This window comes from Hemibagrus wyckioides, linkage group LG11 (genome assembly GCF_019097595.1).
Source record: "Hemibagrus wyckioides isolate EC202008001 linkage group LG11, SWU_Hwy_1.0, whole genome shotgun sequence".
Taxonomy (NCBI): Eukaryota; Metazoa; Chordata; class Actinopteri; order Siluriformes; family Bagridae; genus Hemibagrus; species Hemibagrus wyckioides.
Window position 1 is genome coordinate 9,641,001 of NC_080720.1, and position 27,628 is coordinate 9,668,628.

The following is a 27,628-nucleotide window of genomic DNA, read 5'->3' on the forward strand; positions in this document are numbered from 1 at the left end:
GTGGAGACGCGTTCTCTGGAGTGACGAATCGCGCTTCTCCATCTGGCAATCTGGGTTTGGCGGTTGCCAGGAGAACGGTACTTGTCTGAATGCATTGTGCCAAGTGTAAAGTTTGGTGGAGGGGGGATTATGGTGTGGGGTTGTTTTTCAGGAGCTGGGCTTGGCCCCTTAGTTCCAGTGAAAGGAACTCTGAATGCTTCAGCATACCAAGACATTTTGGACAATTCCATGCTCCCAACTTTGTGAGAACAGTTTGGAGCTGGCCCCTACCTCTTACCAGTGCACAAAGCAAGGTCCATAAAGACATGGATGACAGAGTCTGGTGTGGATGAACTTGACTGGCCTGCACAGAGTCCTGACCTCAACCCGTTAGAACACCTTTGGGATGAATTAGAGCGGAGACTGAGAGCCAGGCCTTCTCGTCCAACATCAGTGTGTGACCTCACAAATGCGCTTCTGGAAGAATGGTCAAAAATTCCCATAAACACACTCCTAAACCTTGTGGACAGCCTTCCCAGAAGAGTTGAAGCTGTTATAGCTGCAAAGGGTGGACCGACGTCATATTGAACCCTATGGATTAGGAATGGGATGTCACTTAAGTTCATATGCGAGTCAAGGCAGGTGAGCGAATACTTTTGGCAATATAGTGTATGTTGTAAAATGAATTGAGTGAACTGTGATTTCAGATGTTACCAAGTAGTGAATGTATATGGGAGAATAATAAAATTATTGAAGTTTCTTACTGAATCAATGGTAAGATGTCATTTCTAGTGCTAAATTCTTACACATCTTTAATATAGTTTTAGTCATCTATACTGAGTCACCTGCTTCTGTTCAATTTACTTGGTAATTGAACAGTCTATTACCCAGTCAACCATGAGACACATGATACATATTGTTAGACAAAAACTTGAAGGACTTGATGATGATGGTTACAGTGATTAGATCAGCAAATATGTCAAACTTAAAAACCAACTTTTTCACTGACGTTTTGTCAGGTAAAATACTTGATTCCTTTTTTGTTTGTTTGTTTGAGTTATCACCTGGCAGTACTCCATTAGAGGTAATTGGTCACTCCAGATGTCTCTCACTGATTGGGAAGCAGTGTGGTCTCATGAACCCAGAAAATGGTGAACCCAGAATATGATTAGCCTGATCAACTCATTTGCCATGTAGGATCATTGGTGTCCAGGAGGGTGGCAACTGCATCCAGTAGGTGTGCCAGATATAGAAGAAATTTGGCATCTCACGTCTTTTTGCAAGCACAGCAACATCTTCTTACCAGTTTTGTTTTTTTCTGATGGTGTGAAACAGTTCACTATGCCAGAATGCATCGGCCCATTACTGGCTGCTGTATACGTCTGCCGTTGATTCCACCAACATTAAGCATATGGAAGAGGGGGGTCATTTTGGGCACCTTTGTGTATGATTTCTTACAGGGAAGCACGGGCCATAGAGTGTGATCTAGCAGTGAAAAAAGCTAGGAAATTCAAGAGCCTCTTGTAAATGGGGTATACTATTCATTAGTAGTGTAGTTTAACTGAATAGTATGGGGTGTAGCTAAGTGTAATGTATTGGCTGGTATTGACCGGCTGCAAGAGAGAGGGCTGCAGTCCTCACCTTAGCGCGCGCGCGTCCATGAGTGTGTGTGTGTGTGTGTGTGAGAGAGAGAGAGAGAGAGAGAGAGAGAGTGTTTCTGCATGTTTAGCATCATCAGTCTTGGTATCTCGGAAGAAATGAGTCTTAAAGCGCCACTAGCAGGTTTCTCGCGCGCACTGCCCGAGGCGGTACACAGCGGTGCGGGACTTTTCCTTTAACTCTAACTTTGCTGTGTGTAGACAGAGGACAGACAGTTCAATGCTTGACGCCAATTTAGACGCCAACGGAGTAGATGATAAACCGTTAAGGTACTTATTATGCCAACCATACCCTCTCTCTCTCTCTTTCCCTCTTTCCTTCTCTCTTGCTCGCGCGCGCGCACAGACACAGACGTTGCCTCAATTAGTTATAAGTGCGATTAAATACTAACAACAAGCATCATGACCCCACACGGGCAGAAAGACACCACTTCTCAGCAACCAAAGGTAGGCAGATGTAAATGTTAGATCTTAAGAAACATAAAGACAACTGAATATGTCGAACGAGCACTGAGGGAGTTTTCTACGGAATCGTTAGAATCCGGTGTTCATTTAAAGTTTTTAATAAACTTCTAATACTAATACAGTATGAAATCTGAAATGCTGAATATACATTTGCAATAAAATAACCCTTACATAGCTGAAGGCGCACCTGGATTTACTAGTACTGAATTTCAAGTACTAACTGTTCAGAATTAAGGCTGAATTCACACTGCGATTTTCTGTGAAATCTTACATAATTCTGGGTCCAGCAGGATTCATAAGTAGATTGGATTAATTCAACAGTAGGGATTATTCAGTGGTGGAATTAGTACTATGTAAAATTGTTTTATTTATTTATTTATTATAATAACTTTTAATGAACTCTCTAATGAACATTTATTCTCTGGTTAATACTTCAAAACACAAACACCCTCACAAACAAAATCATTAATTTCATGTCCATAATTCATTATAAAAGTCATAAAATCAAATCAGTACAAACAGCACAAGTTTTCTTCCAACAAGTATATGAGAAAAAAATCACCCAGATGTTTAAATGCCTAATTAATTAGTTTGTTTTGTATTCCACTTGTTGATTGCTGGGTGTTCCTTGTTTGTTAGTGTAAGCAACATTTTCTACACTTCTATATGTGTGTAAACTGGTTCACGTATGAATAACTTAAAGAATAAAGTCCGCACACTTTCATCCCTGTTTAATCATTTACTTCCACGGACAGTACGAAGAGCTTTAAGCCTTCATCACTGTGTAGTCATCCTAAATCTCACTTTTTTTTATGAAGTCTGCAAGACACAAAGTGACGTACTTAATAAGATATTACTTTGATTCCTTCAAGGTTGAAGAACACCATGACAGCAAACAACAGCAATTTTCTCACACAACACCTACATTTAAAACACTGCTCTTCATTTTTTACCATGACAAATCCAAAATATTTTTTAAAAAAAGCACACAAGGATAAATATATGGCATTTTCAATGTCCAGATATACTAGTTAATCTGACAAGCCATGTGTCGCCTATGGGTGAAAAAATAATGAATAATAAAAATAATATAATAAAATAAATTGTGAATAATAAAATGCTTGGTGTAAAGTGTCCTCAGTTGATGTTCCAGTGTTTCTATATAATTGATTTCACAGTTATTGTAGACTTTGTAAGGGGACTGGGATAGTAGCTGTCTGATGCTAGTAATGTATTCTTATCTGTCATTTTTTTCCTTATCCACTGTACACTGTATATTGGGCATCCTTGAATTCACAAATTTGACATGAATTTTACTAATTTCATTCAAATTTCTTTCCATTCCAAATCAGAAAACTGTCATCAGTATTCACACTTTTATTAGGAACACTACAGCGAACATCGTGACCACCTGCCTAATATTGTGTTGGTCTCCCTTTTGCTGCCAAAACAACCCCCAACCCGTCCTGCACTGTGTATTCGGACACCTTTCTATCAGAACCAGCATTAACTTCTTCAGCAATTTGAGCAACAGTAGCTCGTCTGTTGGACCGGATCACACGGGCCAGTCTTCTCTCCCCATGTGCATCAATGATCCTTGGCCGTCCATGACCCTGTCGCCAGTTCACCACTGTTTCTTCCTTGGACCACCTTTGATAGATACTGACCGCTGCAGACCGGGAACATCCCACAAGAGCCGCAGTTTGGAGATGCTCTGATCCAGTCGTCTAACCATCACAATTTGGCCCTTCATCAAATTCACTCAAATCCTTACGCTTGCCCATTTTTCCTGCTTCTAACACATCAACTTTGAGGACAAAATGTTCACTTGCTCCCTAATATATCCCACCCACTAACAGGTGCCATGATGAGGAGATAATCAGTGTTATTCACGGCACCTGTCAGTGGTCATAATGTTATGCATGATCGGTGTATACTAATATTGGGTTGGGCCTCCCTTCATTCTCAAATCAGCCTCAGTTCTTCATGGCATGGATGTCACAAGATGTCGGTAACATCCCTTTGAGATTCTGGGTCGTGTTGACATTTGTGCATAATTTTAGAAGGTTTCTGCAGGTATTTCATTTATGGCATTTATGACACCCTTATTCAGCACAACGTACATTCATCTCATTTTTTATACAACTGATCAATTAAAGTGTTGAGGGCCTTGCTCAGGGGGCCGGGAGTGGCAGTTTGGTGGTCCTGGAATGAGAACTCACAACCTTCCGATCAGTAGGCCAATGCTTAACCGCTGAGCTACCCCTTCCACCCTTGTACCCATTTCAGGTGCACTTTTATGGTGTGAATCTCCCGTTCTACTACATCCCAGAGGTGTTCTACTGGATTCAGATCCACTGCTCACTGAAGAACACTGAACACCTTGTCATGTAACCAGTTTCGGACATCTTTGGTTTATGATATGGTGCATTATCATACTGGATGTAGCTATTAGAAGATGGGTAAATTGTGGCAATGAGTTCATGCCATTAGTGCCAAGTTCTGACCCTGCCATCTGTGTGCCTCAGCAGAAATTGAGATTTATTAGACCAGGCTATATTTTTCCAGTCTTCATCTGTCCAGTTTTGGTAGTTTCAGCTTTCTGTTTTTAGCCAACAGAGGTGGAACCTGGTGTGGTCCGCTGTAGAAGCCCATATGACTCAAATTTTCTTTTCTGCTCTTCTTTTCACCAGAATTGTACAGAATGGTTATATGAGTTACTGTAGAGTTTCTTTATCAAAAATAAGTAATTTCTGTCCACAGAACTGTCACAAACTGTTTTTTTTCTTTGTGGCAAGATTCTGAATAAACTTTGAGTGTTGTGTGAGAATCCCAGATCAACAGTTATAGAAATACTCAAGCCAACCTTTCCAGCACCAGCTATCATGCCACAGTCGTAATCAATGGGATCACATTATTGCCTGATTCTGATTCCTGATATGAACATTACCCGAGGTTGCTGGCTTGTTTTTGCATGATCTTATGCATTACACAGCTCCCACATGTCATTCACAATTTAATGCATGAGGTGTATTACTATGAAATGCTGTATTCCACAGGTACAGTAAAAGCTTGTTTACTCAGTCTTCTTCATTTGGCCACATGTTCTAGTCATCACACTTATACTGTCTTGCTATACTATGAGAAAAGTATTTGCTTGATCCATGATGGCTGATCTACAGCAGGTAGGCTAAGTACATGAATACTTAGCCTACCTGCTGTGAGTTATCTGATCATGTGGGTGATTATAAACGTTACACTTTTTTTCTGTTTATTCTGTGGTAAATAAGAAAAGTGATTAAACTTTAGATGGACTACAAGCTAGTGTTTGACACTCTGAAGGTTGTAAAATGTCCTGTGCAAATGCTCTGGCTTGTTTCTAACCCATTTTCTTCCTTAAGATTTGAAGCGTCTTTAGAGATCAGTTTAACATAAATTCTGCATTTTGTAATGTGTGCACTGATTTAAAATGTTATTCCTAATTCATTGTGACGCTAATACAGTTTGTGCTGTTTTCTTGCAGGGCAATGCTCGCACTTTGGTTTTAATGGTAATTTCTGCTGCAGTTGGGGGAACATTACAATACGGATACAACCTCGCCATTATGAATTCCCCCACTGTTGTAAGTAAGCATGAGAGAATGCGTGTATTTACCTCTGTTTATATGTGATTCTATTGCTGTTTTTTTTTCACAAGATCTTTATTTGTACATGAGTGTCATTACTTCTGAATTTGTAAAGGGCCTTGCTTGTTGTCATTTACTCTATCATGCATTACTAATGTGTAGTCTGTGTCCCTGCAGTATATTCAGAACTTTGTAAATGAGACGGTTCAAAACCGCTGGGGAATACAGTTAGAGGTGTATCAGGTTACACTGATCTGGACACTCATAGTGTCGGTTCTCTCATTGGGTGGCCTTACAGGGGCTCTGTTGGCTGGGCCCATGTCCATCCACTTTGGAAGGTACAATTTTTCAAGATTCATTAGTCTATATGTATAAGACATGCAGAGTTGTATGGTATTTACTTTGATCATCTTTGAAAATACAATGTTGATGCTGAACTGGACCCAAGTTTCATAGATTACGTTGTGTGCAAAACCAAATTTATAGATCTATGTTCATTGAGAGCCCCCTAGTGGGCCTCGTTGGTAATCTGTCCCGGTTGGTGATATGGCCAAAATATGTATGCAGACACCTGTCCATCACACCCATATGATCTTGTTGATCATTTCATTCCAAAACCATGGGTATTATTATGGAGTTAGACACCCGTTCCCCATTGCTTCTATAAGAAATTATATAATTGTATAGTTGTGTTACTTGTTTTGTGTCCTCACTGTTCTGATATTTGCATTTTGTACTTTTCACTTTTCACATTTACTTGAACTTGCACTGTTCATTTTGCCTACAACGTTAAATGTTATATGTTGCCAACACTTCTGCGAAGGTTTTCCAGTAGATTTCAGAAAGTGGCTGTGTGAATTTGTGCCCTTTCACCCACAAGAGCATTAGCGAGGTTAGAAACAGATCTTGGGGTGGGGGGGTGGGGAATTCATATCATTTCAAAGGTGTTCATTTGGATTGAGGCAATGGTTTTGTGCAGGCAATTCACATTTTTCCACAACAACTCTGGAAAACAATGTCTTTGTAGATCTCACTTTGTGCACAGGGGCACTACTGTGCTGGGACAGGTTAGAGCTTCTTGGTTCCAGCAATGGAAAATCTTAATGAGAGAGCTTAAAAAGATATTCCAGACAATTTTGTGCTTCCAACACTTTGAGGGAGGCCCAAATACTGGTGTGATTTTTGATGTCCAAATACATTTGGCCATATCGTATACTTTTAATACCTAACTAGATAAGAAATTAGTATCATTGTTATTAATGCACTTTATATAATAAGACATTTGGGACTGTAATTTATGCATTTTTATTATTGTATTGTCCTCAAGGAAGAAAACTATGCTGCTGAACAATATTTTTCTAATGTCCAGTGCACTGCTGGCTGTGACAAGCCGTAAAGCTCAGTCTTTTGAGATGATCATCATCTCCAGATATCTGGTTGGCATCAATGTGGGTGTGTAGGCTACTGAATTTTTAGTTACGTTTTAGCTAAATACCTGTATACATACCTCCTGGGTACAATACCTGGATTTATCATGTTTTAATAATGCGTAGATTTGAAAAATTTCTTAACCACCAAAAATGTAAAACTTTGACTATAAAAGAACTACTCTGGTTGCAGGGGTCAGTATGAATGTGCAGCCAATGTATTTTGGTGAAAGTGCACCAAAACACTTGCGTGGTGCTGTAGCCCTGTCCTCTTCTGTCTTCACCGCTTTTGGGCTGGTGCTAGGACAAGTGGTAAGTTTGAGGTGAGTCCAGAAACACGTTATAATCTTTCTTTATGTTAGTCTTGTAGAGTAGTCATGGTAACTGTGACATTTTTAATACTCAGATACTTGATTTTGATGGCAAAACTAAATGCTCAGTATCAAGGCATCAGAGGACATACTTTGTAAACCAGTGTCCATAAAAGCTGATACACAGTCTTATAATCTCACCACTCATTTTAATGTAAGGTAGATTTATTTTACATTAGTGTATGTGTGTGTGTGTGTGTGTGTGTGTGTATACAGGGAGTTGTTGGGTTGTGAAGCATGTTGGCAGTACTTGCTAGCCAGTAATGCTGTGCCAGGTTTCATTCAGCTCCTCACACTACCCTGGTTCCCAGAGAGCCCTCGGTACCTTCTCATTGATCGGGGAGACAAGGATGCCTGCTTAAAGGGTAACACGAGTATATTTTTAATTTCTCAGTATTACAGTGGTAGAATACAGTTCTATTGCTAAACTTTAAGGGCTGATGATGTGGTACGGGCTGTGGACAGTTTGAGTTCTATAGGCTGGAACTGATTCGTTTCTGGAGGCTATATAACAAAATAATACATTGATATACTGAAAATTAGGAATCCATGCACTCTGTATGTACAGTTCTTTTTACATGAAGTATAAATTCCTCATCTGGTCAAATGGAGGGATGCACCAGACCGGAAAAATGATCAAAAATTATTGCACTGTCAAGATCAATGTTCCCCTTGAAGTGGACACTGAAAAGAAGAGGTGTATAGGCATGAATTTTCAGCTACAAATCAGCATGGAAACAGTATAAATCATCACATCACTTTCACATACTGTATGTTAATAATATAATACAGTTATAATTTGTGTTCTGAAACTTTTTTGCCTGTTCATAGAAGGGGTTTTAAACTGTCAATGTGACTGACATGTCTCGTCCCATCTTACGTGTGTTTTACAGCACTGCGGCGGTTGCGAGACTGCGAGGTGCAGAAAGAGGAGTTGGATGAAATGCTGCAAGAGCAGGCTGAATCTGAGGGCAGGCGAGCTCAGCGGCCCTGGGAGCTTTTCAGTGATCGTACCGTTCGCTGGCAGCTCGTCTCAGTCGCCGTCATAAGCAGTGCCATGCAGTTGTGCGGTAATGATTCAGTGAGTGACACTGTCCCTCAGACTAGAACCAGAACCAGACTCTGTCCTGGGCACGTTGGGCATGAGACATACATTCCAGATGGGAAGCCATTAAATATGTTTATCTTCTCACTTGTAATTAACTGTAGTGTAACTTGGTGTGACACCTAGAACTAAATGTCTTACAGACATGGCATTAACTGAAATATATAGTATAATTCATTGCATCAGTGTGTGGTAAGGGTAGAGAACAATAATTGAAAATATTCTGAACACAGGCCACAGCAAAAGCAACAAGTTACTAAGTGAGCATTGCTGAGTGCTGAATTCCCTTGCATGATTAGTCTGTTTATCTATATCACTTACATTTTTTCCATGAAGCTATGTGTGTGTTTCAATATTTATTCTCTCATTACACAGATTTACTTCTATGCCTCTTATATATTTCAAGAGGCGGGAATATCAGTTGAACACACCCAGTATGCAACCATTGGCACAGGCACATGTGAATTCACTGCCTGTATTCTGTGTGTAAGTGGTGAACTGAAGCTAATCAACTCAAATGTTATGTAAATGTCACCTGGGACTAAAGGTCTGACATTTGTACTGTAAATTAAATCAATAAATTAAATATCACTGCTTGTAATGAGTGACATTGATGTAATGTGTGATTGTGGGTGAAGTTTAGAATTTATGTAACAGATATATAATCTGTGTTTATGTGTGTGTGTGTGTTAATGTTCAGAACCTGTTGATAGAACGGATGGGCAGAAGGCTGCTTTTAATGGGAGGTTATGTGCTCATGACTGGCTGGGCTATAGTATTCACCTTGGCTCTTTCATATCAGGTATGCATTGTTCAGATTTAATAAATACCTCACATGGTTAACAAGAGCTCCCCTGTATACACACACACACACACACACACACACATAAACCTTATCTGGAGATTTTCATCACTTGCAGGTTGATTTGCATTTATTTATCTGTGACTTAACCCTGACTAAAATAACTTTTAGTCGGCTATTATACACAACTGAAAGCTGTGTAGTTAGAAGCAACTAACACGAAGAAAGCATTACACATATTAGACACAACTGCGTATTTCAAAGTCAATTCATGTTCAACAGAGTGAGATTCCAGTGAACTGGAGGTGTAGTATCACCATTTTACAATCAGCATTTTGATGCCATTGTCTTCTAGGATGTAGTACACTGGATGCCTTACCTGAGCATGGTCTGTGTGTTCACCTATATTCTCAGTTTTGGGATTGGACCAGGTGAGTCGAACTGCACCACTGCTTCATTAACTGAACTGGTCTGGGAAAATCCATTGGAGGTCACTGTGGCTGATTAAAGCAAAAAGACAAAAAAGAACTGTTCTTTTTTTATTATTATTATTTGTCTTCAAACACCTCACCTTTAAGAAATCAGAAATAAATATTAATAAAAATGAATTTTCACTGTAAGAATCATGTTATGTAAGGAGCCAAAAGAAAAACCACTTTCTGAAGAAAGTGAAGTAAACTTCAGCTTTAGCTAATTGTAATTTTAGCCTTTGATCCAGTTATTGGATATTATTTATGAGCTTTAAGTAAACAGACAAAAGCTTGAGCAGATCAGTTTCTAATCAGAATCTAGTTGAAACATCTGAAATGAAATTTTTTAAATACAATTTTCTCCGATTTTTAAATGCTATATATGTGATATTGATATGTGCAAAAGAGAAAAAAAAAACATTGAGGTTCAGAAAAGTCTGTAGCTTTGTGAAGAAACTGTAAATGTATTTTACAATATAGTGGGTCCTAAACTGCCTGTATTTAACCACAGGTATTGAATATATTCATTAATATTATACAGTCACTGCTATTGTCTATCCATGTGTAGAAAGTTACAACATTCAGATGTATTTTATAATCCTTTTCTCCACAGCGGGGGTGACTGGAATTCTCCCTACTGAGATTTTTAACCAAGCGGCTCGCCCTGCTGCTTACATGATTGCTGGTTCTCTAATGTGGCTTAATCTCTTCATTATTGGAATGATATTTCCCTTTATTGTGGTGAGTGCATGAAGTCACAATTGAATGTCTAGTAATATAAGGTTTAGGTGAGTGGCCCAAGTGTTAAAGTTATCATGAATTCTCCAATAGAAAGAAAAATAAAAAGACAGACAATCTTTGTGTGAAGGTTACATAGTAGAATTGTATTTCACTGAGTGTTTCTACCCAGTCTTTAATGCTAGCTGTAATGTGTAACTGTAAGCAGTTGTAAATGTAATATAATGAATGATATAAACCAAATGTATTTCCTTCCTGTGTGTGTTTCTAACAGAAAGGACTAGGACAGTTCTGCTTTGTGCCATTTGGTGTTGTCTGTCTTATCACTGCTCTCTATATTGGATTGGTTCTGCCAGAAACTAAAGGAAAAACACTACCTATGATCACAGGCGAATTCCACAGGCTTAACTTCCGAGAGAATACGGGTCCAAAGTGCAAAGACGTTCATTACCAACAAGGCGAAGTCCACCACTCAACTGCCCTCTAAGCTACTTATTTATATATTTGGAATTCCTGTCAATTTAAGAATGCTGGAGCTCTCTGTTGAAGAGTAAGTGTTCAAAGGGTTTACCCAAATATAACCACAAGACATTATTGTAAGAACATTGTATTCACAAATTTAATTTAGGTAAACAAATGTACAGATATGGTATAGGCACTAGACCTAACCCTATTCTTACTTTATAGTAATTATACCAATTAGCACTTTTTAAAAGATTTTCACACTACTCTCAAAATCCTCTCAATCTCTGGATAACAGCTAGAACAAATACTGCTGGTGTACTCTTTAGTCATAATAAAACCATGATGATGAAAATCTGGCTTTATTTCTCTACTCTAGAAGAATTTGTATTTTACTGCCTTACTATTTTTCAGTTTGAGATTAGTTCTTTTTTGTTGATGAATGAACATTCTATGTGCATCTATATACACTCACAATAACAGGAATTCCTGTAAACCTGGTGCAAAAAAACAAAAAACATAATTTGAGTGGGATGTTCAGAGCTCAGAGGAGAATGACTCGACTGGTTTGAGCTTACAGGAAGTCTATAGCAGGAGTTCTCCAACCTTTTGTCCTCTGAGAGCTACTTTAACAAAATTAAGGTTAAGAGCTGCTTGTGTTATATTATTAGTAACATGTATTTACATAGCTTGATGCCATACATCAAACCAGCTGAATAAGCTATTTTTGTGTGAACTTTAAGAAAAATATATTATTAAAATAATTATTATTACTGTCAGATTTTTATTTATTCAAGTCCCCTGCCTGCCACATAACCTGATGGCCTCAGCAAGACACTTTTCATAAAACACCTTTAATATAGAAGGTAATATTATTTTGAAAACAGTATTGGACTGCATGTGGTTAAATAATAGTACTTTTATGGCATTCATATGCATGTGCAAACTGAAATATTACAGTATTCACCATGAAACACCAGCTGCACTGATAAGAAATGTCCTACAACTTCGTGCAGCAGGATAGATCGGTAGCTTTATTCCTAATGCTGTCAAATCCCCAGCAGCTTCCAAATTCAATGCTATGTGTTTTCTTTATCCTTTATCCTAACTACTTCAGTTTGTGCTTATACATTTAAGTTCATATAATGCTTCCATGTATGGTCTTCTTGTTAGCTTTGTGTGAAATCCATTGATGAATGGCTGTATCAACCTATGTGGTGTGTGTGCACGGGCGGAGAAGTATGATTTGTCCGGGAAATCGGATTTCGGTACGGGGTGGGCGTTTATTGGGTTAATTTGATTTGATCAGTTTTGTACATATTTTATGAATCTTTAGGCAAGCTACTCAGAAGACCCCTGGTATATATATTTTAAAGCGCGTCTGTGCTGTTGGCATGGTGCCATAGCATGGATTGCATTGTGGATAGCATTCCTGCCTCCTGAAGTAAATAAACTTTTGTATTCAGTATATTCAGCGTCTTGCACCCTTGTGGGTGGACTTCTGTATTTAGCAGTGGCTGAAAATGATACACTGTGGACAGTGTTCTCAGTAGCCACTGATCTGATTTTATCAGGCTCCAATTTTTCAGTTGCTGAGGGATAGTTCACTGCATATTTTCAGATACATACCAAGATGTCCCATTTCCTAAAATCATGGTCACACTGATTAAGGGCACCAGCATGGCCAATAATATATCTTGCCTAAATCCTTCCAACTGCTCTTATTGTTTTGAAGGCCAACTTCACAAAATAGTCTGCTGGCAAACTAGGGCCTTGTCTCTAATCTGTGTACAAGCTGCTCATTCTGTTCCTGCTTTATGCCTGCAACATAGGGACTTATTAAATATTTTATGAAGGTTTCAGCAGTCATGTTCACACTATGCTGTAAATGTAGTCATATCCAGATAATGAAATCCCGAATGAAATGTGACTGTTTTGGAAGATGGTTAGTTGCACTTACTGAAGCACTCTCTTTCTTTCTCTCTCTCTCTCTCTGTCTATTACTAGTCCTTTATTCATTCCAGGCTAATTGTCTTATCTTTTAGAGGAGGGCCTCAAAGTTTAGATATCAGTATTGTGTGTCCTGGAGACAGTAGCTGCTTGATAGCTTCAGCCTTGGCTCCTTTTAAAATATCAGTGTGTCCTAAAACATTGAGGGAAGAACAGGATTAAACTGATATTTCTGGTTTGAAATGTGTATGAAAAAATGAAATGAAAATTCTATAAGTTTTGTACAGAAAGTTTGGGAAGTAATTTGGAGATTTATTGGAAAAAAAAAAATCTGAATGACAATGTCAGATAGTAATCTCTATCCACGGACCTTCCTCCCCACTCCTGCTCCCCCATCCCCAGCATAAATGGTACATGGTAAAGGTTTGAATAAACCTTTGGTTTGTTTTATTTATTTATTTTACAACTATAATCACTCTTAGAGCCATGCTGTTCTGAAATTCATGCAAAATTCTAATTTGAGAACTGCTTGTGGGATGGATGGATGGATGGATATATACACTGATGAGGCATAACATTATGAGCAGTGCCAGGTGACGTGAATAAGACTGATTATCTCCTCATCATGGCACCTGTTAGTGGGTGGGATATATTAGGCAGTTATTAAGTGAACATTTTCCTCAAAGTTGATGCGTTAGAAGCAGGAAAAATTGACAAGCGTAAGGATTTGAGCGAGTTTGACAAGGGCCAAACTGTTATGGCTAGACGACTGGATCAGAGCATCTCCAAAACTGCAGCTCTTGTGGGGTGTTCCTGGTCTGCAGTGGTCAGTATCTATCATAAGTGGTCCAAGGAAGGAACAGTGGTGAACGGGTGACAGGGTCATGGGCGGCCAAGGCTCGTTGACGCACGTGAGGAGCGAAGGCTGGCCTGTGTGGTCTGATCAAACAGACGAGCTACTGTTGCTCAAACTGCTGAAGAAGTTGTCAGAATACACAGTGCATGACGGGTCAGGGCTGTTTTGGCAGCAAAAGCTGGACCAACACAATATTAGGCAGGTGGTCATGATGTTATGCCTGGTCAGTGTATATCTCCTAAGAATTCTGCTTGTTTAGCTGCTTTTATCAGTAATATACATCACATTCTGAGATCATCCAAAAAAAAAAAAAGGATTGTATCACAAAGCATCGTCCCAAATACAATTTTATTTTATACTCATCTCTGTAGCAAATAAACAGAGACACAAAACAGTGTACAAAAACAAAAACATCAATAGAAAAGTATGCCTATATCCAAAAATCAATGAAATTCTTGACTGAAATTGCAAAGAAACTTTTTTTTTTTTGTCAGAGAACAAAGATAACAAACATACATACAAATGTACATTTTCTTTCTATGTGCATGTCCTTATACAAAAGTGTCGATGCAAATCACTTTATGTACATGGTTATTCTTAAGATGGTCCTTTTAATGACAGATTTTCCTACCCACTCACAATCAGTATTGGGAAGGCACTTTGCAACATACGGTTATATGAAAACATAAGCAGAGTACAAATAAAGCGACATTAAACAAAAATAAAAATTAAAAAAACCATTTCCAGTGATACAATGTGCCACTAAATCAGAAGAGACGGCATATCAGTATTTTAATCACAGAACCTTCCCAAACAGCCACGTCAATCTTTCATATAAATAATGGTTAAATGCACAGATTAGAGTGCAGGGATGATCAGTTCTACACAGTGAGGTGAAGTGGATTTGATGGGTCAGTTAGACAATTAAAACAAGGCTGGACAAAGAAGGGAATCCTGGGTAGTTGCATACTTTCTCTGTTTACACTTGAGGCCCCAAAAGGATTCATTTGAAATATAAATTAGAAGAAATTAATGACTGATGTGTATAAATACAATAGAGAAATCTTCCACATTTCCAAGCTAACGTGGGCTGAAGTGGGAAATAACTTTTAAACAGGTCTTGCAAAATATAATAAATAAAACTGAACGAATTGCTAAATCATACTTTGCGTGAACTTTGAAACCTTCACTCCAACATGTAAATATGCCAGTACACACTTATAAAAACAAGCTATTTCCCCCCCCCAATAGCTCACTGTATAATAAGTTCTTAGCTTTCTACTTTGACCCTGGTCTGGGAGGGTAAATGTTCTGTTGTAGGGCTCTGTATAAAGGCTCTATATTAAGGTTTACGCACAGAAAATCATTAAAAGTTCAGTTTTTCTGTGTAAAAGAGTGTAAGCACATAAAGCAGGCCTCTCACAGGCATATTCTCTTAAAACACTTTTTTTTTTCCTCCCAGATCATAATCACACTGCTCAGAGTACTTATATTGTTGGTCTAAAGGATGAAAATTCAATTTAATGAAAATAAAAGAAGGAAAAAATAGAAATTCAGATCTTGACACACTGATGGCTTATCCACGCCACCCACAAAAAGATTTATATGATCACACACCACTACAGCGTAATAAGAGCTAAAAGGGTGAATTTACTCAAACCAACTGAATACAACCTCAAAACAAAATTTCTCCACTCAAGCTTCTATTCAACCATAATGGCCAAGAGACGTTATATACACAGAGCCCCATTACATAGAATAAACAAACTTAATATTGGCCATATATAAGTATTTATATATACATATTTCTTACATATGTGAACATTATATACATATCATGAATAGGAATTCTTAAGTTAAGCAGGAATGTTTGGACCCTCATACAAAAAAGTCCTGATATATTAAAAAACCTTAAAAAGCCCTCTGATTACATTACATTCTCTTAATAAGGGACCAGGATGTGTGCGCAAACACACACACACTCTCTCTTCCTGGCCTCCTCGAAAACACACAATTTAAAGACAAAATAGCACAGCACAGATCTAAAGTTTACCAATGATTTTTTTTTTTATAAACCATTTCATAAAGGAGATGGGACACCAAAATCAATAAGTTAATAAAATATACTCTTCATCTCTTGTAATATCTTACAGTCATACCTGAAATTGGTCCCTGTTAAAGATTCAAAACTCGTATGTGGTTTTGCATGACTCCGTACAATCCATCTAGCAAATAGTTACGATTCAAAATGAAATGAAAAGAAAATAGCGTTAACAACCATGAATTTGGGAACGAGATTTAAACTCATTGTATAACTTAAAACAATTTCAGAGACTAGGGCTTCCCATGATTTTTTTTTTTGCACCCAGGGTTTTGTTACGTTTATTCACACAAGAAGTTCGGCTTGGGTTTAATAGGCTCTGTGGGATGATTTAATAATCCGATTCTGAAAGCTTCAATGCTGAATGATTGACTGCTTCATGTCAGCGACAATGGAAACTATACTGGCAAACTTGCATGTCTTAAGATTAAACCAACTGACTAAAGGTTGAGCGTAAGCAACACAAAAGACAGAATAGTTTACAAAGGCATTGATGATAAAATGTAGAACTGCAGTTCCTCTCAAAGCAGTGGACATCTAGTAAGAGCAAATTTCTCCATTTTTTCCCCCCAAGTGTTCACTTGTCTCCTAAGCCTACAGCATTGCTCCCTACCTCAGAGTCCACGAGTGATGAGGCAAACGCTGACTGGACAATCTGGAAACCAAATGACTCAAGCAGCGACATGTTCTGCTGTGGCGAGAACGGAGAACCCAGATCTCCGAGACCGGATACTGTCCCACTGGGTTTCTTGTGCACCCGATGCTGGTGCTTGTTGAGGTAGGATTTAGTGCGAAAGGTCTGGCCACATAAGCCACAGGCAAACTTCTTTTCCATGTCTGTCTTCTGTTTAGAGCCGCACGGTGCGTTTGCTGTGCCGTCAGTCTCGCCGTTGAAGATCAACGAGGTCACCTCAAGCTCCTTGTCTTCAGCCTTGTGCTCCAGTTTGAGCTCTGTTCCATTAGAAAGGTCACCAAACGCTGCATCTGACCCTTCAGAATCCTGATGGGGGCATTTCCCAGCATTTTCCTGCCCGTCTGTGGAGAAACACAGAGTGAGACGTAGGCAGAAAGGCCATGATACGTGTGAAGGATGAGGACAGGGAAAGGGAGAAAGAATCTCACATTAGGCAAAAAATATGGAGCTGAACTACTTACAGACACTGAAACCTTTAATAAGGGCAGAAGAATGTGTGAAGTGGAATAATTTCATAAAACATTTGCATGTCAAAAAATGTGGCTAGAACTTTTGCCCATATCTAGATGATGTATTGCCTTTGGTCACGACTGACTGATTTTTGACCTAAAAAAACGTGAGGTCTAGACAACGGCAAGGTGACCACTGCTTTAATCAAGGCATCTGTATAATATATTGATCACACTCCTCTTCTTGAGGAACGTTTACTTCTTCAGTAAGTGCCTTCACTTCTTTGGGTGTTTTACCAGTGTAGTGCACACCTAGTGCATTGTTGTGTGTTGGTTCAATGGCATTATTTGTTGGTTTTATAAACAAAACAGTGATTGAAAATGTTACATTTATGCAGAGTGAATGATCTATTAGCCATAATGGACGACTCCCATTCGCCCACAGCTGAGAAGCAGCTCCAGTGATGTACTGATACATCTGCAGTTATGAACACCATGTCAGATCATTCCACATAAAGACATTATAATTTCTGTCTTTCTGTCCACATGTCCATCTGTGCATCAGTCTGTCTGTCTGTAAATCTGTCCATCTCTCATTTCCATGTCTCCATTTCTCGGTCTGTCTCAGCATCTGTCAGCATCTTTGTGTACGCACATCTGTCTTTCTCCCCATGTCCGTGTCTGTCTCTCTCTCAAAATGTGTGGCCCTTTTCTCTTTTTCTGCTTGTCCTTCTATCTCACTGTGTGTCCATGTCTGTCTGGTTGTGTTTGTTACAACTGTGTTTGAAAAGTGCAAAGAAACTGGCATTTACAGAGCTGTGAGGCATTGCAGTTTCCATTGTGTGTCATGTGAACAGTATTTGGCTCACCCTACGCCCCTCTCCGACTGGCCCGTACTGACCTGCGAGAGGTGCGTGCAATGGGAGGCCTGGTGCTCCGCCACAGTGCCGCTCCCACAGCTCAGGCTGCACACCGAGGGCAGGAGGGCCAGGTTGAGCGAGAATTGCAGGCCCTGAAAACCCCCGAAAACACCCCTCTGCCTCAGGAAAGGGCATCAGAATCCGGCGACTGGTGCAAAGGTCTACACCATCACAGACCGTCCCAATGAGGGAGAGTAGAAGGACATGAGGAGTACAAACAGAGGAGAGACAGAGATCCCAGGGTGGACACTTACTGCCAACACAGTCAGACTGACATCAATTTCACATGGGTTCATGTACAGACCATGGCTTGATTGATGCACCATCTGAGTGACTTTACTGAATGAATCTTTTTCCATCATTACTTGCCAAGCCTGCAGACTTCTTGTTGGAGTTCATCTATAGCTAGTCAAGTGATTATTGCAGTAATCACTCAATTTAGATGTTTTTCTATTTCTTTTTTTAAGATAAGTACATTGATTCTATAAATCAATTCATAATTTATTAAATTAATACGTCAGAAAAATACAACCAACTGCATCCTGCTCATGTAACTATGAACCAAAAGAACTTTTACTTAATATATATGACCAATTTTCTTCTACTTGAGCAAAGGAATAGGCTTATTGCTGTGTTTAGTTTCGGGTTATTCAACTAAAACTGCACATGGTGTTCAAAAAAAACGCACATGCATTGCACGTAACATTTTAAGTATGAATTTTTTGTGGAACACCAGATCATTTCACAAATGCACTCTACCTATACAGCTTTCGCATTCTGCTTCTTTAATTTGCATTAGCTAAATGAAACTTGTGCAGTGGCTGAAATATGATCATATGGTTATGTCTTAGAAGTAATCTTTTATAAGGAAGTAAGTCCATTTACTACTTCATTAAAATATATGCAGTATATTAAAAGATTCATTTTGTTACTTTGATGAGTATGCTAGGCCTGTCTAAAATGATCAGTCTAACAAAGAAACGCTATAGCTGATGCTACCAAAAAGAGTACTAGAGCATCCAACAACTTGCATTCAAAGATCAGATAAAACAGGCTACCATCATTAACAGAGGTGTCTACTGCATGTCTTCCTGTGTGTATCTGAACATATCTGTCTTAATTTAATGAGCTTATTAATCTTCACTGTGTGCTTTTTCTATATCCCATTCCAGATCTAGTTCCCCTTGGCTATTATAATAACCTCCACACTTCTTGAAAGGTTTACCACTAGATTTTGGAGTGTGGCTATCCGGTTTCGCTCTTTCAGCCACAAGAGCATTAATCTGGTCAGGCACTGATGTTGGGTGAGGTGGCCTTTGGTGAAGTCAGTGTTCTAGTTCATACCAAAGGTGTTGAGTGGGACCTCTTAATTCCGATAAAGGGACATTTCAATGCAACAGCATACACAGATGCACTTTCAACTTTGTGGGAAAACTTTATGGAAGACCCACATGAGTGTAATGGTCAGGTGTCCACATACTTTTGGCCATACAGTTTACTTTTAACTCGGGCAGCTCTGATTTTGTCGTCTCGTTTTTATTCAACATATTCATCATAGGCTTTGAATAGATGGGTGGATTGTTTTGGGGGGGGGGGTTTGTTTTTGTTTTTTTTCTTTTTGTCATGAAATAAACACTGAAATAAAACTACTATTACTGCACACTGGACAACATATTAAACATCCAAATGGAAAATTTATTTTAGTAATTAAGACACAAAGCTGATCACTTCTAACAATCTAACCATCCTCTCAACACACCCCAACAACAGGCTGCTAGTTTCTATGGCAATAATTCCTTGAAAAAAGGTCCATTGATTCCCAAAAACTTTGCACATACTGAACTACAACATGCACTGTTTCCCAAGAAATGCTTGCTTAGCCAGAATGTGGTGGAAATTACAAAAAGCAACATGTACGATTACTTTGCCATGCCAACTTATACAGCGACAGACAGCCTTCCATACTAGACAAAGCTGGTAGGGCTGCAAGTGTGATCGATTTTTTATTTTTAAAAAGCTTCGGCCAATCATATCGCAAAACACTGCAGCCTTACGCGAATGTGCACCTGATACAGCACAAGCAAATTGCAACACTACATGAAGATACATGCAGTAGCTATCATACTGATCAGCCAGAGCGCATCAAGAGTTTCACAAGATGACAAGTCTAGCCTTTAGCACAGGTTTCTCATATGCTCTAGTCAGACTTCCAAAGTAAATGGAAAACTGACTAGATTCATCCGAATTGATGGGCGAAATGATCCAAATCATAAGGAAAAAGATCTCATTCCATGTGATGGATTATGAATCAGGCATGAAGGAATATACATCTCATATGACTGCTTTAAAACATTAGATTTTTTTCCCTCCTCCAACAACTTAAATGATTCCATCACAATTTTACAGAATCACAACAGCTTTAAAAATCAGCCCTGTCATAAATCCGGATTCAGGTTGAATAGCACCATGTGAGCTTCTCTTTATAATAAAATTTCCATCATTCGACTGAAATAAAAAGCATGGGAGGAATTATACCCATACTTTTCAGGAACTCTAAGATATAAGAATATGAGAGAGAAGAATGATGGAAATCAGCTGGAGTGATAAATTAGAGCAACGGTATGGGCCTAGAGAGTGAGCGAGTGGGGGGGGGTGTTTTTACACAAGCAGATGCAGTATTTAGCAGCAGGGTGAAAAGAGTGAGCGAGCAAGTGGCAGGGACACAGAGGCGTGCTTGCCTTCCACTGCGCATTGGCGTCCTGAGTGGTAGGGGGCGCCGTTGTGCATCTGCGGCCCGTTGTCACGCGGCTCTAGGAACTGGTGAGCTGCGGAGGAAGGGAGCATGGACGAGCCGTGGTGTGTTTTTACGTGTACCTTTAGGTAGGACGCAGTGGAAAAACCTGAGACCGTCAAGAGGAGCAAAAAGCAAAACAGAAGGAACAGAAGGGAAAATAGAACAAGCAGAAACTTGTTGAACAATGAGATGAGAATCTCCTGATTACGTATCATTGTGAAAAAGGCCAAATCAAAAGTACAGTAGTCATGTACAGTGGTCTCTAATGAACTGGCAATCCATATAGCAGGTGTCGGCAATTAAGTCTGGCAACAGGCCAGGGGTCTGTCTCAGTTAGCTCCCTAGTAAAGGAGACAGGGCACTAAGCAGGGAGCTGGCCATTTTAAGGGTGCATTGATGCTCACTATGTTGCCTCACTGGAAATGATGTCACAATTTCTGACGACTCTCAGCGTGAAAAATACGGCAGACAAAATCTCAGCCAACTTTGTCTCCAAATGTAACTATGCAGTTCTGTATAGGGCTTGTTGACTTTTAAGTGTTTAATGACTTTTTAAAATCCACTAGCTAGAAATGTTGCAAGGATATGTAAGAGAACAAAGTCTTTTTCATAATATACTTTAAACAAATAGTTTAAGAAAGATTTCAGCACTGTTTGTTGTTGATAATTGCCAGAAATTGAGTCATCAGTATCCCAATGTGTATCCCAATTCTTATTCACAGCCAAGGGAGCTAGGGAGCTGATTGAGATGCACCCTACGTTTTCTTTAGAGCAGTTCACTGTGGGGACATGGTGGAGCTGTACACCTGAACACCCTGTTAAATAATACATTGTTAGAAATGTTCTTCTGCTACAATATGCTACTATGCAAATACCAGGGAAACATTAAGACCCATGACAGATTCTTGTTACTCTGACTGTACTTTAGGTAACATTAGCACATAGCTAAGTAACTTCTACTGAGCTAGTTCACATTCATGACACTAGCCAAGCCTGTCATAACACAGCAAAACAATTTGGTTAATCAACATTAGCTAAACTATTTAACAGCCCAGCACATGATTCAAGTTCCATGGCTACAGCTAGTGCATACCACATCCTTATCCTCTAATAATTTGCTCGTCAGACATAACATTTTCCTTCCATTTTGCTGCTGCAGACCAAAAATAATCTCTTGCATGATAAAAAGAATATTTTTGGTTGTGACTGGGAATGCCACATTAATGTTACATACACGACAGCAGCCAGTTCAGTGCCAACTTGGTTCTGGCAGTGTCTAAATTATTTTTAGCAAAATCTCTATGATACTTGTCTGAAAAACAGGGATAGGAAGATGCTAATACAAAACTCACTAAACAGCTAGAAATACAGTAGTAGCAATTGCGAAACAAGCAAAACAACCTTGCTTCACGCTCACTTGAATGTTTTTTCTCATGTAACCACATTATTTACATGAGCCCAGACCATGCTGATTGATAAGGTCATCAGAACGTAGTGCTTTTCTTTAAAAGCAGCCCTAGAGGATCTTCTCTGTATCATCAGACATGAAGAACAGCTTATCTCACGATCACTTACAGAATTCAGCCAAGATTATATAGACAGCTGTATAATCTAAAGCTGTTAATTGCAATGTATTGTCTAAAGCTGGCTTTAAACCTGTTTCTTCACTACAGACATATTTCATATGCAGCACTTCCTGAATCAGCTTTTTCCACACAAGACCTGCCCAAGTAACAATGTTTAAATAAAGAATATAAATATACTTATTAATACGTTAACAGGAACAAAAACCAAAGAGGATTTATTCAATTTATTGAATTAAGCTATTTCTTTAAGGATCACTTTTAAAGATCCAATAATTTTTTTTTCTTTTATTCAAAACAAAGAATATTCAGATAACCTACTTATTCTAAACAAATACCATTAAAATATTTAAAACTAATATTAACAGCCCACTGGCATTCAGTAATCTAGCATCACGATTAAAAACAATAAATAATACTTGTGCTTTAATGCCAAAGAAAATAGTGGTACATCTCTACATTTGTACCCTCATAAAAGTGTAAAGATTTATGAATATGCAAATTAGACACACCCACATACCCCACCCACCCACCAAACATTATGCTATGTTATTACCTTTAAACTACAAAATATTGTATTTAGAAAAAGGCAGGAAGCCACAATGACGTAAGTGTGAAGCTCAGACTGACTCACCTAAGACCTTTGGTTCACTAACATCATGGATATTTTGATATGAACCAAACAGTAGACTTAGATCTAGATGATGCACAAAATGATGTTGGCTGTTAATGTTACATGCTAATAATGCAAGCAAACTAGTTCATGTTTGTCACTGGTAAACTCAACACTTTGCATCTAGCTGAACTGCCATATTCTCAGCATTTTGTCAATAGTGAAATTTGTCCAAATACATCATAACTTCCACAGTTTTATTTAGTTGACTAGTTCAATAGTTAAGCATGCACTTGCCAACTGTTTACAGCAAAGTACTGATCTGGTTATTGAACAAACCCTAAGCATTAAAACACAGTGAAGAAAAAGAGTACACCCTCTACTCTAACATAACTCTTGACAATCTACAACCCGTCAAAGCATTTATATATATATATATCGTGTTTCCTGGGCTACTGCTACAAAGAAAACTTTCTCCACTGTGCAACTGTGCATCTGAAAGACTGTATATGAGATTATACTCATTCAAATCCTTTGCCACTTTCTGTGTTACGGAAAGTTTTTGCACAAGTTGAATAATACACAAATTCTGCACTAGAAAATGAACTGAGATCTGGGATGCAGTTTGTCTGACAAACTATTTCCATATTTTCCATTTGGGCACGTTGGATTTGGCCCATGGGCTGCTGTTTGCCGACGCCTACCATATAGCATATGGAGTCCTAGGCTTTGAAAAACATATTTACTTTCCCTCATTAATTTATTGTTAGCAAACCAAAACTCAACCAGGTCTCTAGCTCTCCTTTAACACTGGCACAATGTGTGTTTAAATTGACCACAGAAGAAGTGCACTTTGAAAAAGGGTCAATGAATATAAGAAATTATCCGGAATATGAATTAGTTGTCTATATGAACATTACCTTTATTGCATATGCTGCAGTAGTTGTGAGGTCCTTCGCTGTGTTTTTTCAGGTGGTCCGTCATATAAGCAGCCCTTAAGAATTTGCCACACACTTGGCATGGTATTTTATCCTCGTGGCAGGCCAGGTGAGACCTCAGGCGATCTCGTGTTGCAAATGATGCATTACAAATCTGCAAAAAAATTAGAAGGGAAGCCATGCCAATGTCATGGTGAAAGATTTATAACTCGGATGATGACCAAAAACAAATATGCTAGTCAGAGAGTAGTGCTCTCTCACACTCACCTGACATTTATGAGGTCTCTCTGTGGTGTGCACCTGCTTGATATGTCCATTGAGGTGATCTGGCCTGCAAAGAACATACAAACAGATTCACTCATACACCTGGAAGTATCAGCCTGTAGAGGTGCAGCTGATAGAGGAGTTTTGTTTTTGTTTTGTTTTAACAATGGGCCAAAGTCGGGCTCAGAAGACCTCACCTGGAGAAGCCTTTCCCGCAGTTCTGGCACACGTACGGTTTGCCCACGGCTCCATCGTGAGAACGCACATGGTAAGACATCCTGTCCTTGCGCTTGAACCGCAGGCCGCACACAGGACACGCGTATGGCTTCTCCCCGGAGTGAGACAACTTGTGTCGATTGAGGTGATACACGTCTCGAAACACCTTCCCGCACAGATCACAGCCCACGTGTCGTCTCGTCCTCTCCCGTTTGCGAGTGCCGTCCGTCTGCACGCAGTTCTGAGTCTGAGGAGCCGTTACAGCCGTGTCCACGGACACTAACTCTCCACCTGCGCCCACTGACCCATGCTGGGCCTCGTGGTTTCTCAGCTGCACAGCGTCGCTCAACATTTTACTACAAATGCCACCAGGAAAAGGAGCTTCATTGTCGTCTGTCGTACCGTTATTGTACACACCGGGCACTGGCGGATCTTCTTTCTTGGGTCGTCCTCTGGCTCGCTTGGAGTTTGGAGAGGCCTCGCCGTTTACCGGGTTCGTCGTGAAGGCTGAAGGGGACACAGGGAGGCCGATCGGGTGGGAGCTGCTGTTCAGAGGTGGCGGAGCGCTTGTATTGTCACTGTCGAGACTGTGCCTGTTAGTAAACACAGCGCCGTTTGGCACGTCGGCGTGCATGGCGTTTGACAGGAAGCTGAGCTCTCCACCGCGGGACGGCGGCACCAGGATCTGCACGTTGGACTGTTTGATCACCTCCTGGCAGATTTCAATGACGGAGCGCATGAGCAGGAACTTGGCGGCTGTCATGAGCTCCGGGAAACACTCCAAGCGCACCACGATCTTCGACGTGTACGCGAAGTCCAGGATGTCTCGGAAAACTTTGGGGCTGATCGTGTGCATCTCGAGCTCTTTGCTCTCGCTGTCGCCCTCGACTTGACAGCTGAACACCGACTCGAAGTACTCGCTGCACGCCGCCAGCACCGCCTTGTGCGCCGGAAAGCTTTCCTCTCCGACGCGCAGGATCACGTCGCAGAACCTGCCTCCATCTTTTCTCTGGCTGTTGAGGTTGTGTAGCATCTCGGCGCTGTGCTTGCTCACCTGGTACGTATAGGAAGAATTCCACGGCTGTTCTGTTCTCTCCATGCCGCCTTCCATTAACCACAACGACTAGCACATGTGACAGAGGGGCTAACGAACATAAACAGAAAGGAAAAAATAATCCCTGTGGTAAAAAAAAAAATAAACAAAAACGCTTTCAACAACGACCACCCCTCTTCGTTTTAGCATCTAACATGTTAGCAGGGGAAAAATGGCAGCCCCCCAGCTTCCTGTGAACTTTGACCTTTGTTTTGGAGGGAGGGAGGGGGGGTGTCGCCCGTGCTTTATTTTAGAGATTTAGAGAAAACGCGTCGCTCATTGTTAATGACAGCCGGGCTGAACGTGTCTAAACTGCGCTCAACGTCAGCTGTTTTCACTGATTCTACGTTTTCATTTGCGTGAATTCTGCATATTGTTCATCTTCCTGGTTTCTAACCCCCTCCTCCCCGTTATGAATTCACATCCTTGTTTTCCAGTGAGCCCCCTCCCCCTCGTATTCCCCTCCCCCCAAAATGTAGACCATTACATTAGCTACACGAAAAGACGACAGTGGTCAGATCCCGGCGCTTTGTTCCCGCTGCACACAGCACAGCACGGCGATATTGTGGAAATAGGAATAAATGCGCAGTGAAAAGGAGCGGACAGAAGTCCACAAGCCCCGCCCCCTTTGGTTCTGTCCACTGACACGCACACACCAACATAAACGGAGGATCTCTCATTAATAATGTGTGTGGTGGTTATACACATACAAGTTATAATTATAACATAATCTGGAAAAATCTCTATTATGATATACCTTCCTTTATACCACGACTTGCTTCTTAAATAAAAAAATAAACACCATGTCCATTCAGTGTAAAAACTCTGTAAATCATTGTTATTTATAGCTAGCAAGTTTACACGTTTTCTACCATTTCAGTATTTACCAGACAGTATTGGTGGTGGATTTTCAACATTAGCTCATTATATTTGGGATTTCTTTTATTGTTATTCAGCTTTGTTTGGGGATGCACTTAGCTGACTAACAGTGATTTGGGGAATGTCTCCAGTCATGCTGCATTCCAGGCAAAATGGACAAGAACTTGACATTTTCATTCAGTGGCTAAGAGCTCAGAAAGCTTATGCACACCTCAGTGAACAAAGAATCTTGGTGAACTGGTTGGAAAGTTTTCATAGATAACTAAAGTTCAGCGCTACGTGTCCTGTTTTGTTGTGTTGCTTTCTTGTACTTATTGTACTTATAAGTTGCACATTTTGCATTTTATGTGGCTAGGACAAACTTTGGTCCTAGCTCTGTGGTGTTGTTTTTTGTGTCCAAACTATATGTTGTATGTTTATGTAGCACCAGGGTCCTGGAGAAACATTGTTTCATTTCACTATGTACTGTGTCAGCTATATGTGGTTGAAATGACAATAAAAGCTTCTTGAATCTTGGATCTTAAAGGCTGGTTTATTTCTTCACTGAAGTATATTTGCGTCATGGCACAGATACCACCCTAAACATAAATGTATTTTTTTTTTTTAAACAAGTTTCATGGATGATTGCATTTGGACTTTCTTTGATTTTCACCTGGCATACTCATTCTTTTAAAATAGCTAATCATACAAAAACGATATACACCACACTAAGAAATAAATGTTCGTTATCATCGTCTAGCATGTTAATTGCAAGTGTTTTAATGGTGAAGCAGAAACTCTTAAAAGCAGTCTGGTTTTTAAACAACAGGTTGTGAGCAGATGTGAGGCAAGCCCCAATTTGCAAGTCTGAGTGGAGTATGAGTGGTAAGTTAGACATCTCAAATCTTTAGTCATACAGTTTAGTCAACACTCAGATTGTAAGTAGTACTGTAGGATAAATATTGTGCATGTAAAACGCTACCGTGTTATTTCTACAGAAATCAATGTACTGTACATTGTACAGTCTTGGTCTTGTTTAATGTCAGAATGTCTGTATGCACTATACACCGATCAGCCATAACATTATGAGCACTGACAGGGGAAGTGAATAACACTGACTATCTCCTCATCATGGCACCTGTTAGTGGGTGGGATATATTAGGCCGCAAGTGAACATTTTGACTTCAGAGTTGATGT

General features: G+C 39.7%; 2 protein-coding genes across 5 annotated transcripts; one reads left to right on the plus strand and one right to left on the minus strand.

Annotated features, from left to right (window-relative positions):
* Positions 1-1,787: 1,787 nt before the first annotated feature.
* slc2a11a (solute carrier family 2 member 11a) lies at positions 1,788-11,852 on the plus strand. Of its 3 annotated transcripts, none has more exons than XM_058402856.1 (12): positions 1,788-1,907; positions 5,626-5,724; positions 5,905-6,065; positions 7,055-7,179; positions 7,348-7,477; positions 7,742-7,890; positions 8,419-8,606; positions 9,006-9,116; positions 9,331-9,432; positions 9,788-9,863; positions 10,516-10,643; positions 10,915-11,849. In XM_058402856.1, the coding sequence occupies exons 2-12, from the start codon at positions 5,650-5,652 to the stop codon at positions 11,125-11,127; spliced, it is 1,458 nt and encodes a 485-aa protein (XP_058258839.1). In that variant the 5' UTR covers positions 1,788-1,907; positions 5,626-5,649; the 3' UTR covers positions 11,128-11,849. The 3 variants fall into 3 exon arrangements, with proteins under 3 accessions (XP_058258839.1, XP_058258838.1, XP_058258837.1); XM_058402855.1 differs by lacking the exon at positions 1,788-1,907 and adding an exon at positions 1,927-2,084 and having other exon boundaries at positions 7,097-7,179; positions 10,915-11,852; XM_058402854.1 differs by lacking the exon at positions 1,788-1,907 and adding an exon at positions 1,927-2,084 and having other exon boundaries at positions 10,915-11,848.
* Positions 11,853-14,237: 2,385 nt separating this feature from the next.
* Positions 14,238-25,989, minus strand: patz1 (POZ/BTB and AT hook containing zinc finger 1). 2 transcript variants are annotated; one of them, XM_058402852.1, is made up of 6 exons: positions 24,462-25,989; positions 24,268-24,331; positions 23,983-24,154; positions 20,811-20,972; positions 18,054-18,233; positions 14,238-17,044 (listed from the first exon to the last, which is right to left on the minus strand). In XM_058402852.1, the coding sequence occupies exons 1-6, from the start codon at positions 25,589-25,591 to the stop codon at positions 16,587-16,589; spliced, it is 2,166 nt and encodes a 721-aa protein (XP_058258835.1). In that variant the 5' UTR covers positions 25,592-25,989; the 3' UTR covers positions 14,238-16,586. The 2 variants fall into 2 exon arrangements, with proteins under 2 accessions (XP_058258835.1, XP_058258836.1); XM_058402853.1 differs by lacking the exons at positions 18,054-18,233; positions 20,811-20,972 and having other exon boundaries at positions 24,462-25,988.
* Between the last annotated feature and the right edge of the window lie 1,639 nt (positions 25,990-27,628).

Bases quoted from the DNA above. Each gene is read 5' to 3' on its own strand.
- slc2a11a (XM_058402854.1), top strand. From the start codon at position 2,040: ATGACCCCACACGGGCAGAAAGACACCACTTCTCAGCAACCAAAG. The intron at 6,066-7,054 runs GTACAATTTTTC...ATTGTCCTCAAG, and splicing joins ATGTCCATCCACTTTGGAAG to GAAGAAAACTATGCTGCTGA. The intron at 9,433-9,787 runs GTATGCATTGTT...ATTGTCTTCTAG, and splicing joins CCTTGGCTCTTTCATATCAG to GATGTAGTACACTGGATGCC.
- patz1 (XM_058402852.1), bottom strand. From the start codon at position 25,591: ATGGAAGGCGGCATGGAGAGAACAGAACAGCCGTGGAATTCTTCCTAT. The intron at 18,234-20,810 runs GCAAGCACGCCT...GTGATGGTGTAG, and splicing joins ACGCCAATGCGCAGTGGAAG to ACCTTTGCACCAGTCGCCGG. The intron at 17,045-18,053 runs GTCAGTACGGGC...GTTTCTCCACAG, and splicing joins ATTGCACGCACCTCTCGCAG to ACGGGCAGGAAAATGCTGGG.